Source organism: Colletotrichum acutatum, assembly GCF_030867785.1.
Source record: "Colletotrichum acutatum strain CBS 112980 chromosome Unknown BDZ83scaffold_63, whole genome shotgun sequence".
NCBI classification, from domain to species: Eukaryota; Fungi; Ascomycota; class Sordariomycetes; order Glomerellales; family Glomerellaceae; genus Colletotrichum; species Colletotrichum acutatum.
In genome coordinates this window covers 174,377-192,649 of record NW_026849057.1, presented here as the reverse complement: position 1 = coordinate 192,649, position 18,273 = coordinate 174,377, and the positions used below count along the sequence as shown (strand labels likewise).

At 52.5% G+C, this 18,273-nt stretch overlaps 9 protein-coding genes across 9 annotated transcripts; 4 read left to right on the top strand and 5 right to left on the bottom strand.

The window, feature by feature from the left end:
- Positions 1-211: 211 nt before the first annotated feature.
- BDZ83DRAFT_652970 (glycosyl hydrolase) lies at positions 212-1,879 on the bottom strand (the record flags this gene model as incomplete). The annotated part of the gene is made up of 1 exon (XM_060510577.1): positions 212-1,879. The coding sequence occupies one exon, from the start codon at positions 1,877-1,879 to the stop codon at positions 212-214; it is 1,668 nt and encodes a 555-aa protein (XP_060363656.1).
- A 753-nt stretch (positions 1,880-2,632) lies between these two features.
- On the bottom strand, positions 2,633-3,536 carry BDZ83DRAFT_625971 (extracellular serine-rich protein). The gene has a single exon (XM_060508525.1). It carries the CDS (start codon positions 3,400-3,402, stop codon positions 2,833-2,835), a length of 570 nt encoding a protein of 189 aa, XP_060363655.1. The 5' UTR covers positions 3,403-3,536; the 3' UTR covers positions 2,633-2,832.
- A 1,617-nt stretch (positions 3,537-5,153) lies between these two features.
- BDZ83DRAFT_387996 (uncharacterized protein) lies at positions 5,154-5,931 on the bottom strand. The gene has a single exon (XM_060502758.1). It carries the CDS (start codon positions 5,750-5,752, stop codon positions 5,216-5,218), a length of 537 nt encoding a protein of 178 aa, XP_060363654.1. The 5' UTR covers positions 5,753-5,931; the 3' UTR covers positions 5,154-5,215.
- A 3,444-nt stretch (positions 5,932-9,375) lies between these two features.
- On the top strand, positions 9,376-10,333 carry BDZ83DRAFT_753397 (RTA1 like protein-domain-containing protein; the record flags this gene model as incomplete). The annotated part of the gene is made up of 2 exons (XM_060514349.1): positions 9,376-9,544; positions 9,621-10,333. The coding sequence occupies 2 exons, from the start codon at positions 9,376-9,378 to the stop codon at positions 10,331-10,333; spliced, it is 882 nt and encodes a 293-aa protein (XP_060363653.1).
- Positions 10,334-11,857: 1,524 nt separating this feature from the next.
- BDZ83DRAFT_529438 (uncharacterized protein) lies at positions 11,858-13,093 on the top strand (the record flags this gene model as incomplete). Its single annotated transcript, XM_060503317.1, has 3 exons — positions 11,858-12,013; positions 12,078-12,175; positions 12,211-13,093. Coding segments are annotated over 3 exons (1,137 nt in total), but the record flags the coding sequence as incomplete, so codon positions are not given.
- Positions 13,094-14,272: 1,179 nt separating this feature from the next.
- BDZ83DRAFT_753395 (uncharacterized protein) lies at positions 14,273-14,743 on the top strand (the record flags this gene model as incomplete). Its single annotated transcript, XM_060514348.1, has 1 exon — positions 14,273-14,743. The coding sequence occupies one exon, from the start codon at positions 14,273-14,275 to the stop codon at positions 14,741-14,743; it is 471 nt and encodes a 156-aa protein (XP_060363651.1).
- A 724-nt stretch (positions 14,744-15,467) lies between these two features.
- On the bottom strand, positions 15,468-16,215 carry BDZ83DRAFT_753394 (frataxin; the record flags this gene model as incomplete). The annotated part of the gene is made up of 2 exons (XM_060514347.1): positions 15,468-15,740; positions 15,856-16,215. 2 exons carry the CDS (start codon positions 16,213-16,215, stop codon positions 15,468-15,470), a joined length of 633 nt encoding a protein of 210 aa, XP_060363650.1.
- Positions 16,216-16,744: 529 nt separating this feature from the next.
- BDZ83DRAFT_720579 (clathrin adaptor complex small chain) lies at positions 16,745-17,371 on the top strand (the record flags this gene model as incomplete). Its single annotated transcript, XM_060512287.1, has 2 exons — positions 16,745-16,813; positions 16,874-17,371. 2 exons carry the CDS (start codon positions 16,745-16,747, stop codon positions 17,369-17,371), a joined length of 567 nt encoding a protein of 188 aa, XP_060363649.1.
- Positions 17,372-17,507: 136 nt separating this feature from the next.
- Positions 17,508-18,021, bottom strand: BDZ83DRAFT_753392 (uncharacterized protein; the record flags this gene model as incomplete). The annotated part of the gene is made up of 3 exons (XM_060514346.1): positions 17,508-17,615; positions 17,673-17,743; positions 17,796-18,021. 3 exons carry the CDS (start codon positions 18,019-18,021, stop codon positions 17,508-17,510), a joined length of 405 nt encoding a protein of 134 aa, XP_060363648.1.
- Between the last annotated feature and the right edge of the window lie 252 nt (positions 18,022-18,273).

Below are 18,273 nucleotides of genomic sequence, written 5' to 3'. Positions count from 1 at the left end.
TTGAGTGCACGTACATTGCAATATCATTCGCCAGACACTGGGATTAGTGACGACTCTAATATTTTGATATCAAAGATTCATTTCTATATCGCTGGTACAAGAGTATCGTGATCAATCTTCTGCGCCACAGGAGTGTACCTCCACCGACTAAAGTACGCGGGCGTATTTCCGGCACCGCCATTATTAGTAGCATACGCACCGACAATTGTGCCTACAGGATTGTCATGTCAATCGTGACAACGTCAAAGTCAGAAAACTCATAAGGGGGCTTACCAGTGAATGGGCCACTGCCTCCAGAAACGATCAACGCGCTCGCTGATCCAATCTCGAGATACTGTTCTGGACGAGAGGCTGGAGCTGCGCCGAAAACATATTGTGAGTCGCTGATCGCAGATACCGAGAGCCTTATCGACTCCGACCTCCAGGCTTTGGGTACTGGCACGAGAACGGTCTCAGGAACGGTAATGTTGGGCTTTCCTGATGCCTCAACCTTGAACCGGAACTTCGAAACAAGCGACTGGTTGGAGCAAGCTGGCAAGCTAACGATGCCTAGGTCTATATGCTGGAGTTGGGTTAAGAAGACTGAAATCCCAGCTTCCTCGTTTTCAACTTGTGGCTGAAATGAGACGTCGATGGTGTAGTTGAAGAGCGTGGCACTCTGCTTGCGGGCGATGAAACCGAGACCATCTTGTTCTGGGTTAAAGTCTGGTGTTGCTGAAAGGTTGACGGGTGAAGGAGATATCTGCAGCGTGTTGGGATGTCCCTCCGGTGAGACCTTGAACAGATCTGTCTTTGGCGGTCTCCAAAAGATAAAGTGCCTGGGAACCTCCGAGCCCGATGCAAAGTCGACAACGTCTGGCTCGTCTACCCAATGACCATTGCTAGGGATGTCTCTGTTCGTCGAAGGCAAAGGTCCCTTCATTACGCCACGCACTTCGTCAAGCACCGGCCAGTCCCCGTCTTTCCACTTGACGGCAAAGAGAACAGTCTCGCGGCCCATGGGATAGATTTCCCACGCGGGACCCGACCTAGTTGCCAATGCCACACCCCACCAATTACCAGAGGCGTCTTGGAAGAGGTCAGCATGTCCCACCGTCTGAAAATACAAGTCGGTGTTCTTGGCTGTAAGGATTGGGTTGTGCGGAGCTCCTTCGTACGGCCCGGCCATCTCTTTTGCTCGAGCAATCGTCACAGAGTGATTGGTTTCCGTTCCATCCTCTCCAATCAACAGATAGTAGAAATCGTCTCTGCGATACAAGTGTGGTCCTTCGGGGTTGCGATCACCGGTACCGTTCCAGACTTTGATAGGCTCCTTTGCCGCGCCCGTCGAAAGATCGACTTCGCTGATATAAATGCCAGCAGCCACCGACATGTATACTTTGTTGTTATCCCAGAAGATGTCTGGGTCAATATCGTTTGCCGGATTCTCAATACGAAGGGGACCGGTCCACGAGGCATCATCATATGGGTCGGTGGTTGTGAAAAGTAAGATCTTAGGACCCCACCCTTCATACCAAGAGACGTACGATGTGATGAGAAAGAACGTCCCGTTTCGGAACCTGATTGTGGACGCCCAAATACCCTCATTCTGTCCCGAGTTCCGGTAGAGTTCCGGCACTTGCTCCGGTCGCGTCAAAGCATTGCTGGCAAGTCTCCAATTGACCAAGTCCTTGCTGGCATAGACTGGAACACCCGGGAAAGCCAGAAAAGAGGAGACAGTACAGAAGAACGTGTTATCCCATTCCTTGACAAAGGTGCAACTAGGATCAGAGTTCCAACCCGGGAGGATCGGGTTGTTGAAGGTTTTGTTGACCTCCTGAGCCTGGCTTTGGGCCGCCAATGTGACGATTGACAGCCAGATGAGGCTGAAGAGTCGCATTGGGAGATCTGAGACGAAAGTGATCAATCTGAAGATGTCGGATTTTGTCCCGCAGCACCACGAGTACTATTTAATAGCCCTGGGCGTTAAGTCGCCTTTTGTATCGGAAGTCTTTTTTCGGACTAAGTTACACCTTAGCGATTAGGCGCTGTCGGCAATACACAGATTTCTGCCTGTGGCATAATTGTGGGCGAACCCGAGAACGATCTCTTAATAATTTCACCTCATTTCTTCCACCAATTCAATGTTCTGGATTTGATGCCATCTTTGGCGAGGTAAGGTATCCTAGGGCGGGGTTGAGCCTTCGTTTGTGGTCTGCCTATCGTCTGCAACCCCGCACGAAATACCCGTCGTCTTCGGCTCTTTTCCCGATGATACCGTCGTATTCAGAAGCCTAATCTATCCGACAAAGTCACTTATAAACGAGAGTTAGCGTATGCAAGCGGCTGACACTTTTCGAAGGATATTGCGGAGTTAGTGATGGTTGCTAAGTCAAATGAACATTAGTAGAGCGTCATACATCGTCGTCTGAAATACTTCACTTCCATCCTGTCTTCATCTTTTCCCTCATGATCAGCGACTATACTGGTATTTAATGCTTCTGTAACTTGCCACCTAGGTAAAGCAGAATCATACTCGCAGCACAACATTGTTTGGTGATCAAATCTTATGCTAGATAACTAGTTCCTCGATGTTCATGAATTCTCGATGTTCACAGATGCGCGAGGATGGGTGTGAGTAAAAGAGTGAATGGATGATATAGAATATTATGTGTCCAAAGTAAGCTAAAGAGCGAAGGTTATAAAGCGGATGAGTCAAATTTCCCAATTTTTAGCGCCGCCAGATGCAATTCCCCTTCAACCGTGCCATGCAACCCGCCCAATGCATATGCAATTACCGCCATAACAGCCCAATATCTCCCAACAAGGACTAATCATAGATAGATCACACATTCAGAGCTTGAAGCCTCCGAGAGGGTTGGGGTTGGGGATGACAAAGCCACCCTGCTGAATAGGAGGAATAACGGCATCGCCCTTCTGCGCAGCTAACGCCTTGTGCTTGGCGAGAGTGAAGTCAGGGCTGTCAAAGTTTTGGTTGATGACGCCGACCATGCCGTTCTTGCAGTGCTGGCCGGCGTTCTGGGCGCAGTAGTACCAGATGGGCTTCTTATCCTCGACGACGATCTGGAAGACGTTGGCGGACTGGCCCTCGGGAGTGAAGAAGTTGAAACCGGAGAAGAAGGAGGAGCCGTCGGCCAGAGGGTTGCAGGGGTTGCCAAAGTTGGACTCGGCGACGGAGTGGTTGCGGGGCAGGTAGTGCCACTCGACGATGTCGCCCACCTCGGCGACGACGTTGTCTGGGTCGAAGCGGAGGCCACCGAGGCCGGCAACAACGGAGTGGGTGACGCCTGTAAGCTCGTAGGTGCGGGTCGGGGTCTTGGTGCCGGCGGTGTTGGTGGGAGCGGCGGAAACGGTGGCGGCGGCGGCCAGGAGGACGGTGGAGATGGTCTTAATAGAGAACATCTTGACTGATTTTGTGTCTTTAATGTGTTTACGAGGTAGATCACAAACGCGTAGACAGAGAGAGGAGACTTTAGGAAATAATGAAAATAGGAAAGAAGATAGGAAAAGCGGGAAAATTGGTCTGCTTAGTTGTGTGACTATGTGATGATGAGAGAACAAACATATTGTTCGAGGGCGAGATCTTCTCATAATAAACAGCTTTCAGAGTCGTTTGATACTAAAGCCTTGGGCCTTTGGTCATCGTGCCCAGCTGATGGCGTTGTTGTACAGCCCTACGGTAGCATCCTCTTCCACTTACACGACCCGCTTGCTCCGACTGGGGGAGCTCATCTCCCTGCTCCCTTCGCCTGAACAACGCTAGCTCTCCGAAAGAGGTTTCCTCATCTGTCATCTACCGCCTGCCACGCAAAACCGGGACGGCGATGACCCGGGGTGGCTGCTGACCGGCACGAGATCCTCTGTTGGCGCTAGAATCTCACTCAGACGAACGAGGGCCGCGACGTGAGTGGTCCGTTACCGCGCAGCTGCAGACAAAGAACGTGCTGACGACGGAACTTGCGTCTGGAATAGGCGTGTGCGGCACATATCGTAGAAGTTAGTTAATAGCTGGGGGGGGGGGGGGGGCTGAGCTGGCTGGCAGGCTGCCAGCAAAACACCGCCCCGATGCCGAGACGAACGCTGCCCGCGTCTAATTTTAAACCCCATTACCAATCCCAAGCTAGGCAACTGATAATTGGTAAACATGGCATATGTGCACGACTTTGCCATGCGGACTAGCCTTGAATCTATTCGAATCCTTCTTTTTTGGATCTGGCTTCCTCCGGGACTTGGAAGATGGAAATCATGCAATGTCGAAAATAGGTGTTTGATACTCACGATATCTTCATACCGCTTTCAAGCTGAGGTCAAGGTCACTACCCCTCAATTTAAAAAGAATAGTGGCGTAAAACCCCTTATCTAGATATTTAGAATGGGCGCAGTTTACCTCAACATCCAGTTACGCGATGGCGCCTGACCGAGCGGAACGACTCACCTTTCATAGCTTGAGATAGGCATTGGAAAGGCAGTCTTGTTGATGCCTGTTCACACAAAGAATTAGAGAGCCTGACACCTCTGAAGAAAAAAGGTCCGCGAGAGAAACCAGGGCATCTTCAAGTCCCAGATGACAAGATGACATGGGGCTAACATTAGCTGCACACCTCAGGGAAGAACTTTTGAGCTAAGGGATTGTTTTCGCTTGCGGACGTGTCAACAATAGCTCCTCCTCAACATAAATCAGCAGCTTCCATTCATCCAGACTACATCCAGACTGCCGAAGTTCCGACATATGCCTTTCAATAGGCTATCAACCTCAGCTACCCTTGATCACAAAGTCGAATCTTTTGACTTGCGCCCATTGCGTGACTTGACTGGACCCAATCAGCAGCTTTGAGTCGAATTTGCTGCAGAGAATAATTTAGGGGCTACACAGGTCACTGCGAGTACTGACACTTAGGTCAGTAAGTTTCTGGATCGTTTGCAAAAGCTCATTCGTATAGCTCATGTTTTCCTATACCTCTTTTTAAAACATCTAAAGCCCAAAAGAACCCAAGATTTTGTTGCTATGCTAGGTATAATAGAAAGAAGGACGATAGAAAAGAGAAAGAAAAGTGAAAGCAAGGCTATATGCAATGGTTGTTTTCGGTCGTAAGCCATGATCCCCCATCGCACCCCATGAGCAAAAGCTGGCACCCGTATATCATACAGCCCTCGTCAGATGGTATCCTCGCCAAACAAAAATAACAAACAAGGAAACAGAACCGCAGTCTAGGTCTCAACCGGCCTTGACGGCCTTCTCAGCCCGTTCTCCATCATCTGACTCTCCCCCGTCCTTCCCGTTCGCCTCCGCCTCCTCAGCTTCCTTCTTCTCCTGTTCCAACTTATACCAAGGCCCATGTATGGCACCCGTCCCAGCGCCAACCAAAAGCCCAAGCCCTGTCGTAGGAATAGCCGTAACACCGCCGACAACAGCCCCCACCAACGTACCCACCCCGGCGCCTAGTCCCGTACCAAGTCCGGCTCCGATGCCCGCGCCGCCAATACCGCCCTGCCACACACCGCTCTGCAACCGCTTCGACTGCTTAGCCGACCCCTGTGCCTTTCTCTCGTGCTCCGCCGCCTCGGCGAGTATCTTCTTCTTCTCCTCCGGGTCCTCGGTCGCCTCGGCCCGCTCGCGGAGCGCCTGTGCGGCTTCGGTCTCTTTCTGTGCCTCTTGGAGCTTGGCGGTCGCTTGGGCGAGGACCTTGTCTTTCTGGGTTTGCTTTTGCTCTTCCGTCTGCTTCTCGTCGGGTGGTGTTGGTGGGGAAGACATTATAAGAAGTGTGGCGTCGGTGGCCGTGCGAGGTTTCTCGAAGAGGAGCTTCAGGAGGCTTGAGGCTGGAGCTCGGGAATGGAATGCTGAGGTGGGATGAAGTGTGGAGTTGCGCTGTGCTGTGCCGTACGGTCGGGACGAAACAGTGCAATGAACAAGGTGAAGCAAGGGATGCCGTCGATTACTTCCCAGATTTCGGCAGCGAGTCGTGCAGCTCTGACAGTCCTGGGTAGGATTTGCTTGCGGGCTATTGCAAGGTTTTGGGATTATTCGATATCGAAAGGAGTCGAGGAAATGGAAGTTGGGCGGGCAGCAACCACAGTTACTGACATCATTCGCTTATTGCTTTTTCTGTTTTTTCATGTTCTCGCGACATCCCTGTTGCGTGGCGGGGTTGATCTGCTGCCACACGCACAGTGACGTCGGGATCGGGTAAGTTCATAATATGGGGCGAGACGAGCTTGAACGTTCAGAGTATTTCCTAAAGGCATCACTATTTCAGCCGTTGTACTTTTCTCTACTTGCATGTATGTCGCTTTCAATTGCATAAACGCAGTTTGGATGACCTGCTCACGTGAAGATGGTGGTTTCAGCATTCGGTCACATGCAATTTCTAGTAAGTGGGGCTCACGTGGACTGGCGGGAGGTTCGCGACGTTGAAGGAAGGGACGACGTTTGAAGCAGCAAGTATCAAGCTTAAGTACTTCTTCATTAACTACACAGTTTAGTTCGATCTCATTAATTTTCCATTTGACTCAAAATAACAAATACTCTGCTAGCTAGTCTCGTCGTAGGGGCAACTTTCGTGACCTATTGTTACACTTTGGGTATAGTATAAAGCTTTTAGGAGTCTCTAGCACATTTGGTGTGATAGCTGCCGGAAGGAATCATGTCAATAATTTGGAACAAAACTTTTGACTGAAAAAACTTGTTCATCTGGCTACTCTCCAAAGTCGAGGGCTTCAGAAAGGGGACTTGAGTCGACAATATTCAAAATTTACCGCTGACAACGAATAGCCTACACGTAGATCCCATTCGCCAGAGGCAGAGGGTGACCAATGACTCAGATTCAACATATCACTCGAAACGAAGCTTAGTTCTACAGCACTGGCAACCCTGAAGCTGAAGCTCTCACAGATTTGCTTCTCAAGTTTCCAAGCTTCTAATCTCGTCCCTATCCAGTGTCCCTCAGCCAAGCTACGGACGAGCTCCTTTGGTTCATGGTTGTAGATTCTTGTCATGATGATAGTCTATGAGGGTGATCTAAATTCCGCACCAAGTGCAGAGTTTGCATTCTGATTTGGGGCTCAACAGAAAATTTCAATTTTTCTTGCCATCACCGAGTCATTCGGCATACATGTATGATGTTGAAGGTTCAGTCATGCTTGTACGTTTCGGCCGATTTCAACTAAGAGAGCGTGAGGAATCCATGTGTAATTGTACCTACCTTAGTGAGTGGTGGACGTGTTCCTCACAATGACTCGCCTGATAGATTACTTATGATCTTCCGACTACAGAAAAATATAATCCGAAATCGGCTAGAGACATTGAATGCTCAGAATGTCGGGTCAGCGCGTCTCTACGTCTTTTAGGTCAGCAAATCTAGAAAAGGGACTTGGTAGAGGAAATAAAGATTTGTAATGTGTAACGGCCCTAGTACCCGGGTTCCACGTATTGGGGTCTCGGAGTAGACCCGCCCCCGGAAATACGTGTATCTGCTAGTGAGCAATCAAGTGACAAGATTTTGTCAAGTACTCTGTACAAAATCTAGTACAAATTCTAGGCTATGGAGACTACTTCCCACCTGGCCTAGAATAGAAATGAACTGCCGTCCAACACTTCTAAATCAGCCACCGAGACCCATGTCAATGGTTGTCTCGAATTTGGAGACTATTACAGCGGAACGACCAAGCGTTAGTCACTGTCCACATGTGTGGACTGAAACTTGCGCGGAATGTGACATGTTATTTTGCACAGCTGTTGAAGAGTAAAGAGTCTCAAAATGCAGAGCGCTTGAGACTAAAATGAGTATCCTACCCGCAAGGTAGACAGCAAACGACTACACATCACGTGGTTCTGCGTCATCTCGTAATGGCGATGCACCACGTGGTGACAGTTGCATTCACCGATATTATCAAGAAAACTCAATGTCGAACAAGGCAACCACAGCCACGCCCTCACGAACGTTCAGCGATTGAGTTTGACGACGCAGTCACGCAAAGGCTTATCTCGACCTCTAGAGTTGGGGCCACGCCCGCCGCCCAGTCTGCCTCATTCGCGATACCGACAGATTGTTTCTTCCGCTGTTCCTTCCCGGCAGGCGGCCAGCGCAAAAAGGTTCTGGCAGCGCGGAAAGACGGTAGGGATCCACTGCAGACGCCAAGACGAACCGAAAGCGAGACCCCGGTCAAGTCCGAAAACAGCTGAGCGATCTTGCCGGATTCCGGACCAAGCCTCAGAGGTAGGCATGATTTCTCCAGACTACCGCTCGACTACACCACAAGAAGGAATGGCGCAGAAGTCAAAAATGAGAACGCGAAGAGCAAAAATAATTGCGGAGAGTGATAAAGGCAAGCACGCAAGGTTGACAACTTGCCAGTTAGGTGGATTTACGAAATATGCATGGCCCCATGATCGCGGTCGCTGTTCCCGTGGAGGTGTTTGATGGGACTTTTTCTGTCGGCCAAGCCACAGTCAAAGTTTCCTCGTGTTTGGTGACAGTGTTGCAACTTTTGGGGAAAAATACACGTAAATGCAGCCTCTTCCAAAGACTGGAAGGGGGTTGCATGAGGTACGTAAGCTTGCCGAACGGAATGTTCCTTATCGGCGTGGCTTTGTCCCTGCATCAGACGAACGTCGGAAAGATTGGATTGGGTAGGATCTCACAGTTTGATCGGTATCCGTACAAATGGGAAAAGGGTTGAATGTCAGAGTGGTGGTGGGGTGACGAGTCCCGTCAAGCCTCTGTGATTGCAAAAACATCACAGCCAATATCTCTGTACGCGTATGGGATGGGACATGATTCGCCGACTTGGTGCAAGATGTAGCGGAATCCACCTACAGGGCTAGCAGGGGCTCTCGATACATGGACCAATAAAGAGCGGATATATCCACGTATACGTCCTTATGGGGAAGATCCATACCCCACCTGTGGGCACCAACGAAGCTTGGATCTCGCACGTTGACAGTCAGACACATCTAGACTCTTTGCCTGTTGTTCACGACAAACGCGTATGGAGATGCCAGCAAGAGACTTTATTCGAGAGTTCGCGTATACGGTAGTCGCCGCAGCAGCAAACACAAGTTCCAACCGCCCCCATCTCCCATCCTCGGGGACGGTATAAAGATGGACTTCAACTTCGAGACACCCCCTTGGCCCTTGGCAACATATCCAGCAACAACGTCAACATCAACGGGGTCCTAGGACGATATTTCCATCGACAATAGCAAATCATCAGTTCTTTCTTGTCCATCGGGCGCCGATATCTGAAGCAAGTCTAATCTCGCGATTAAATACCCTGAACAAAACACTGCCCACAACAACAAGCAGGGAACGAGGAAAAGGTGGAGGACAAATCAACTACCGATAACCGATTCCTGACAGTCCTAAAGACTTTGACAAGATGCCTACCCTCGAGTCTCACAACGGCTACTACCTCTGGCACTATGTGCCCAGTCTGGTCGCCGCCATCATCTTCGAAGTCCTCTTCGTCCTCGCCACGCTCTTCCACGCGTACAAGATTGCCAGGACAAAGACGTGGTTCTGCATCGTCTTCGTGATAGGCGGTATCCGTACGTGACCAATTCCGACCTTCCATTTGTTACCTTAAACCAAGACTTTGGACTGACGTTGAAATCTTCTATCCAGTCGAAATCATCGGATATGCAGGCAGAGCCATTGCACGCGATCGCACCGGCGAAGTCGGCCCCTACGTAATGCAATCCCTCACGATCCTCATCGCGCCCGCCCTCTTCGCGGCATCCGTCTACATGACCCTCGGCCGCATCATCCGCAGCGTTCACGGCGAGTCCCTGTCGGTGGTCCGCATCAACTGGCTCACCCGCATCTTCGTCACGGGCGACTGCTTCTCCTTCCTCGTCCAGGCCAGCGGTGGCGGTCTCATGGTCAAGGACGGCAGCCAAAAGATGGGCCAGAATCTTATTGTCGCCGGTCTCGTTATCCAAATTGTGCTCTTCGCCATCTTCTGGGTGACCGCCATCGTCTTCCACTCGCGCCTCGCAAAGAACCCTACCCAGGCATCCCTGGCGGGCCACTCGCCCTGGAAGTCGGGCCTGTGGATGCTCTACATTGTCAGCGCGTGCATCATGGTCCGGTCCGTCTTCCGTCTCATCGAGTACGTCCTCGGCGGCGACGGATACCCGCTCCGTCACGAGTGGACCCTGTACGTCTTTGACGCCACGCTCATGTTCTTCGTTATGGTGGCCTTTGGGTTCCGGTTCCCTTCGGCGTTCCAGATCCGCAAGGGCGGCTCGCAGTCGGCTTCGGATGTGGAGAACTATGACTTGGCGGTGGAGAGTGAGCAGCACCAGCCCGGCTCTATGCGCAAGACCATGCGATAGAGAAGAATTTTAGAGTGCCTTTTTCTCTTTCATTTCTCGTCCGGCGGAGATTGGGTGCAGAGGCTCGTATTGGGGATGCTCAGCGAGCGCACCTACGGAGTATTGTTAGTGTAATTGTTGGGAATGGAAGACAGAGAGACCTGGCGGAGTTTGAAGGCCAGTGATCCACGTCACGATCACCGTCCCGAGGAGTTGAACGATTCAGGTTAGCGGAGATAACGCTGGAATATGCAGAATAATAGCGATGGGCGGAGGGCTAAGGTATCAACCGCGGAAAGCCGGGTACCCTGCTTTGGCTTAGTATTTAGCACTTTAGACGCACTAGAATGATAAATGAGGAAAACGTTGTGCAAATCGTTGGCCCGAAATCCTTGGTATTTGGTTTCTTGATTTTGACGACTCAACCAACTCCTGCATGTCCATGTTTGTCAACGAAACTGAATACATGTATTCCATCGTGTCGACGGATAGCTTCTCTAGGGTAGGTCTGGCACATTCAACCGGGCCATTCCCGGCGTAATTGGCATCCTTGACGATGTCATTGGATCGGAGATGTTTTACAGGGTGGTTACTAATACAACCGCGCGGGCATTATAAGGAAGGCACGCAGGTGGGTGGGCGCACCTGCCCACACTATCATAGAGATTTAGGGGGAAGGGGCCGCGTGGACTTGGTTGGCGCAGCGTCTATCGACCTTCCATTGCTCCCCTAGAGGTCCTGTTTAGGAAGTTTTGGGTGCATTGAGCTGCAGAGTAGCCCCTGTAGCAGACCCTCCTAATGGCTCCTTCCCTCAGTTCCATAACTTGCTTCCCCGTATTAACGTCCACTGGTGGCCCTTGGACCCGCTGAAGTCATGTTGGAGCGCGGTAGATGCCGCCCCCCTGTACGAAACTAGAGGGAAGGTAGGCATATTCAGTAGCGCCTTCCATACCTAAGGTACCTCACTCTGTGATTCTGTACTGCTGTACCTCATCCCTAGAGCAGGCAGGTCCGCTGTACTGTGTACCTTGCCAAGTAGTGCAAGGTACCGTTCCTACCTTAAATGGACTGACCTGAGCTTATCCATTCAAGCTACGGAGTAAGGTATCTTCGTAGGTCATCTTTTCTTTCCCCCTCCTCCACCAAAAAAAGGCTGAGCATCCCTCGGGTTCGCATCCCTCAAAATCATTCATCAAATTCAAACGCTTTTCTTCTTTTCTCTTCTCGTCCATTATCTTTACTTTTCACGTTCTTCAGCACAGAAAGAAAGCCCATCGTCGTCGGCCGGCCACAGACACCACGTCTGATCTGCTTTGCTCGTCGAAAAGGCCCCATGGCAAACCACTCACCTTGAACCGCCCCTCCCTCCACATCACTTTCCTCCCACCGGCCAAGACAAATCAACCTTGAGGTACCTAGAGGATGATGGACATCTCACGCAGCAATTCTCCCGCCCCCGGCACCGTCTCGACAAACGGCGACGTCAGTACACCGGGAGGAGCATCGGCATCGGCATCGGTAGCGGCAGCAGGCGACGTCAAACTCCGCCGCGCCCACCGAAAATCTCGCAATGGATGCAAAGAATGCAAGCGCCGCCACGTAAAATGCGACGAAACACGCCCGACCTGCGTCAACTGCGCAACGGCTGAGCGTCACTGTTCCTACCTCGACTCCCTTCCAGCTTCGGCTCGCTCCTCCGCTGTCTCCTCCGGCCCAGCCGCCAAGCGAGCAGCCGCAGCCGCCGCCGCCCTCGTCGCCAGTCCAGCGGGCAGCTCCGGCAGCAACGGCAACAGCGCCTCCGCAGCCGCTGTTGCGGCTGCCTTTGCAACCTCGCCTTCCATCACTACGGTCGTCAACGATTTTGTCATGCGCACCGAAGATGACCGCGGCGTAGCGAGTCCCCCAAACGGCCAATTCTTTACCCTTGAACACATGCGCCTCCTCCACCATTTGGAAACCAGGATGGGCACCTTTATGGCCGCAGACGGGTTTATGAAGCCCTTGGTCGATATGAACCTCGAGGCAGCCTTAAACGCCCCTTACCTCATGGACGTCCTCCTCGGCCTTTCTGCCCAGCACATGGCCGAGCTGAACCCCCAACGCGCCGACTTTTACCACCATGAGGCCACACAGCTCCAGACCCGCGCTCTCATGTTGTTCAACGACGCCAAGGAAGAAATCGACGACGACACCTGTATTCCAATGTTCCTCTTCGCATCCTGCCTCGGAACTCAGGTCCTCTGCGATACCCTCCGGAGCTACCGTACCGACTTCAACGGCTTTCTCGACCAATTTGCCTGGTACCTCAACCTTCACCGCGGCGTTAGCGCCGTCACCGGCCGTTCCTGGCACATCATCCGCGAATCCGGCTGCAAGCACTTTGTCGACTTTCTAGAATCCATCAAGCCCGACCCTAACCAACGCTCCGAAGTCGACATCCTCCACAGTATGCTCGACCAAACTGACCTCGGCCCCGTCTCCCTCCAAGCCTGCCGTGATGCAACCGAGTCCCTGCGGCAGTCCTACTTCATCTACCGCAGCATTGCTATAAAATCCAACCATCAATCCGCCTCCGTCATGGCCTTCGGCGTCCGCGTCACAACGGGCTTCATCGACGTCGTTAAGCAGCGCCGCCCGGAGGCTCTCGTCATTCTCGCCTTCTACGCTGTCCTTCTTCACTGGTGCCGCAGCTACTGGATCTTTGGAGACGCTGGCCAGTGGATCATCCGCTCTGTCTCGGCGCATTTAGGAGATTACTGGTCAGAATGGCTGGCTTTCCCTCAAGCGGTGCTGGAGGTGCATGCAGGCTGAAAGGTGAAGCAAGGAAGCAAGGCAGAAACGTACCGGACAATATCCTCCACTCCCTTACCACTGATGCAACGAAATCAACCTTGTGCACAATAAGCTGCACAGAGAGCTTCTCTCCTGCATGAGAAGGAAGAAACAGATCAGTTTTAAGAACTGCAAGTCTGTAGTCATCCAACCCCGGCCGATGTAGCCGGTGGCGGGTAGGGCAGGAGAAAAAAGCAGAGCCAGCCAGAAAACCCGGTATCTGGAAGAATTCCAATATGGCAAACAAGCAAGCGAACTCTAAAAAAGATGGAATGAACAGTGTGCGGATGTGGGTGCGCGCGCGCCCCATCTCAACCTCGGGCTTTGCGCCGATGCCGAGTGAGCTAGGTAAACCGTACGTCAAAGTCCGAAACATTCCCAACGCGCCGCCCGCCACCGACGTCCACCGACAGGAATCGATGAATCCGTCGCAGTCGCAGTCGCAAAAGAAGAGTGCAGTGCTGGGCTGCACTTGCTGCCTTGGCCAAACGCGCCAATTTCGTCCACACGCCGGGCACGTCGGGTATTCCGGGACTGGGTGGGATATTGCGGATGGGGCTCAGAGGTTCTTAAATGTCTTGGGGAATTGGGTGGGAGGAAAAGTGGCGTACATCAACCGGAGATCAGAAGAACACACGGCCTCTGCGATCTGACGTTGGTCCCCTCGTCTCACACTACGCCAGAACGCCCGGGAGTCGGTGCGGCGCTCAACCACCATCACCACACGCCCATCACGCACCTTCACCTCACCTCACCTCACACCTCGCTATCTCTGTCTCTGTCTCTCTCCTGTACCTTATTCCTCCTGCATATGTTCCACCCCTATCGAGGGACGGGCGCCAGAAACGCCAGGAAATCTACGCCATGGCCATCGGACTTGACATGGGGACTTTATCAAAAAGGTCTGCGCCTCCCGCGCCGATGACACCATGAAGCTCGTTCTCTTGGATGCCCGGAAAGAAGGAATGGGCAAAGGATTGGGGCAAAAGTTTCGCAAAGCTTAGCTTTTCACTTTCTATCCTTTCTGATGAATCCTCCTCTGACTTCCCACTTTTTAAACAAACAACCCACACCAGCTTCTCCAAGCTGGCGCAGCCATTCCCGTCCTTTACATTTGTGCGGCCCAGCATGTCGCTCCCATTCCCAACGTCCAGGTTCGGTCCTGGCTTCACGGTCCCGACCGCCGTGACCGTCACAGAAGGGGGAAGAACAGTCACATTCACGCCCACGCCCACGGGTGGCACCACTTCGGACTCGTCGCCCTTCCCGGACAATATCCTCCAGCAGTCCGGCCTCGCTCCGGGACAAATCATCGGCATCACCGTCGGCGCCACCTCGGGCCTCGTCTTTTTCGTCGTTGCCCTCGTCTGGTTCTGGAACAGGAGGAGGGCCCGGAAGCTCGCCGCGCGCGATGAGGCGCTCGACACCGTTATGGAGGATCCGGAGAAGCCCGATGACGCCGCCATGATGATGGCACAGAATACGGGGGAGACGGTCGAACTGCCGGCTCCGCGTGTGGTACACGAGATGCCCGAGACGCGCGAAGGCCCGCCTGTGGAACTCCCTGCTCCCGTTGAGCGGCACGAAATGCCTGCGTAACACCAGACTTCCCAGCATAGAACGGGGAGACAGACGCCTGTCTGGATTGGTATGAGGACGAGGGCGCGAAAAGAGATGGCGCCTGGCCGAGTCTGATAAACGAAATTGGAAATGAGACCCACGATACCCTCGCTAAGCCGTACTTTCGCTTAAGCATTATTACCAAAGAGTCGGACTTTGAGAGAAAGACTCCCGCCGCAAAGACACTGTTGCCATGAAGTATGATGAATAGTGGTGTAATACGTCAAGAAAGTGAGGGACTTTGGAGCAAGGCAGCAGTGGGCGGTCTACCAAATTTTACGGCCAAACCAATGTGGATGAGAACTTAAACGGGAATATGTTTCTACCGTAGATAGATCGATATCAAAACCAGACACTCACGCAACTTCTTTCACAACGCATTGTTAGGTCGCACTGTTTAATACAGGACTCAATAGCCTCACCGCAATCCTCAGATGGACTGCACGATTGAGCACTTGCTGTACGAAGTTTGTGTACACAGGCCTAGATATCGACCCTTCGGCATCGTTTTCTCCCTTTAAGGAGGGTGCTTGCCTCCAATCCCTGAAACCACCTTACGAACTCCCTGTTGCCATGTAGAATACACTCAAGAGCTTGATGCTTGGCTCACGCCCGTATGAATAAGAAATGAAATAGCCTCTGCTTCCGCATGAGCTCAAAGCTTGTGGACATCGTCCTCGGTTGTTGGACCACTTTTGCCCAACTAGGACTGATTCTCGCCGTAGGTCGATGGAGCTATGCTGAAGTCGATGTCGAGCTCCTTGAGGAAGACATCGTCCAGGCTGCTTCCATCACGGGTGTAGATCCAGGCTCCAGCGGCAGTGCCCTCCTTGTCGTTCTGCGAATCGCCGACGACGACCCAGTCGTAGCGCTTGGGGCCGGACACGGGCGACGAGAGCCAGATTTGCTTGTTCGGGGGCTGCTTGTTGATCACGTAGGTGCCAGAATCCGGGAAAGTAACCGTCAAAACTCCGGCCTGCATGGGTAACAATTAGTGATTCGTTGCTTGGGTACAACAGGCAAATCCTGAGTCTCGCAAAAAGGCGACGATGGGTAGGATTGAAAAAGTCAGATTCGGTCTGTCAACTCACAGCATACTCGACATCAACACCCTCACGAGCATCTGCTATCTCCTCAAGACGAGTGACAATGTTGTCAAGGTAGTTCTCGGACAGCTCGTGATACTCGGCATCTGTAAGCTCGACGACGCTCATCTTGACCTCCTCCTTGGGTGTATCCTTGACCTGAGGGTCATCGGTGTCGGGCATAATGCCACGATGGGCAATTGATGAAGTTGTGAAGAGCTTGCGAGCCGGAGGAGCAGAGGTTGTAGGTTTTGAGGCGGCCAGAAGCAGGGCAGAGCGGCGCGAGACGGCCAAGCGGGCTTGCGAGGAGGCACGGAGGGTGCGGGCGGCGGCGCCGGTGAGCTTAATGATGCTGTTGCGAGCCATGATAGCTAGACCTTGGTGGCGATGAGCGATTGGAAGACTCCTGATTGTGATGTTGCTGAGAGATTGAGACGTCGAGTGGTCGGGGTGAGTGGAAGAAGAGGAGTTCAGGTGGTCGTTGTCGATCAGGGAATTGAAGAGGTGACTGATTTACTTCGTAAAAGACGGCAGGTCAAAGGCAGCTCCGTTGCTTCCCCACGTTTGCTGCAGGTGTGACGGAAGCTGCAGGACCAGCTTCGATCCGCGGTCAAGGGAAGGAACCGAGCTTGGACCAGGCGGAGGTCCCGGCAGAAGTGATTACATCAGAAAGTCATGTGCAGTTGTGAGACGTGCACCTTAAGCTTCTCACTGCTGGCTGGTGGGAGACGGTTGCGCGGCTGGCGGCGGTCTGACCCCACCAAAGCCAGAACACCGCGAAGCGCATTCAGTACACTACCACCCTGTCGCATTGAACCTAGACATCACTGGCGAATCCACCCGCTGGTATCAACAACCTCAGCCAGCTCGGAATGCTCAGCCAAGAGAGAACACAATGATCAACGCCTTTCTGGTCTTCAACGGCCAGGGTCAGCCCCGGCTAACCAAGTTCTATACACAGTTGGTATGCTCGGCCATGTACACTGAATAGAAGCTGACATCGCTGACTTACGTATCTACACAGGAAACGAGCATGCAACAGCGCCTGATTTCCGAAATATTTACTCTTGTGTCGAATCGACCGGCCGGGTCTTGCAACTTCCTCCCGCTTCCTCCCCTACTCGCTGCCTCAGGCACCTCACATTCATCGTCAGAAGAAGAGAACGATGTTCCCTCCCTCGTTACCTACCGTAACTACGCGACTCTCTACTTCATTGTCATCTCCACCTCAACAGAGTCACCACTTGCCCTGATCGATTTGATACAAGTCTACGTCGAGGCCCTCGATAAGCTGTTTGAGAACGTTTGCGAGCTGGACCTCATCTTCAACTTCGAAACGCTACACTCAACACTGGGCGAGATGATTGTGGGAGGAGTGGTCATCGAGACGAATCTAGATCGCATTGTCTCCGGCGTACGCGCGCAAGGTACCGTGGCCAAGAGACCTGTAAACGAAGGGCGCAGCGCCGGACTGGGGGGCGGACTGAGTATGGGAGGCAACTTTGTCTGGCATGGACGGTGAGAGGGGCGGCCCGCTGTCTAAGAGGGAAATGACTCTGTTTTCGGACAATATGTTATACATGGGCTTCTGTGCCGGGTATTCAAAACGCCATAAACTCCTCCCTATGCTGGTAAAGTGTTGTCGGCCGGGGATCTGTCTATTTGGATGTCTCGATGGGAGCGGGTGCTTCGGGCGCATCTCTGCGGCGTTCGTATCGCTTGTCGGCCTCGATTGTGCCAAACAGACCGCGCACACGCTTTCGGATCTGGAGGGAGTGGTTAGCATCAGTCGGGACTGGACTGGAAGCGACATTGCCACATACCTCTTCGGACGGCCTGTATTCCTTGCCAAAGAACTCGAGCTCGGAGAAGAAAAACGTCCAGCCAAGGAAACCTAGAGCAAGTTAGCATAGAGCGCAAGCAGTCGCTATAACGGCTTCGCGAACCAATGACAGTGGCCAATTGCGCAAGCTTAACAGCCTTGTTCCATCTCGGTCGCGCATAAACTAATGCTAGGCGTCTCTTGTACTTCTTCTCGAATCGCAATTGTGACTGAGGGGACAGGTTCGTGAAGTTGGGAGGCCAGACTTTTTTCGTTCGGTAGGGGTTGGTGAAGACTGTGAACTTGGAGCCGGCAGCTTCGGCCGCTCGCCGGACAATCGTAGGAAGCATCTTTGGTTGATTCAAGCTGTGGGTGTGGATCGGTTGGCTTGAATTGCAGATGGTAGTTCCGAGGATGACATGGACAAGACGGATCTCGAGGATATGTCTACAGGCCTCTGCGCGACGGGAGAAGCTCACCATGTTGCCTAGCCACACAATGCGCCACAAGCGACTATCTGCTCGTATGTGACACCAGCCACATTTGCAAGGCCAACGGCTACCTTAAGGTAGAGATTGAGGGGTACGTACTTCGCAGGGGAC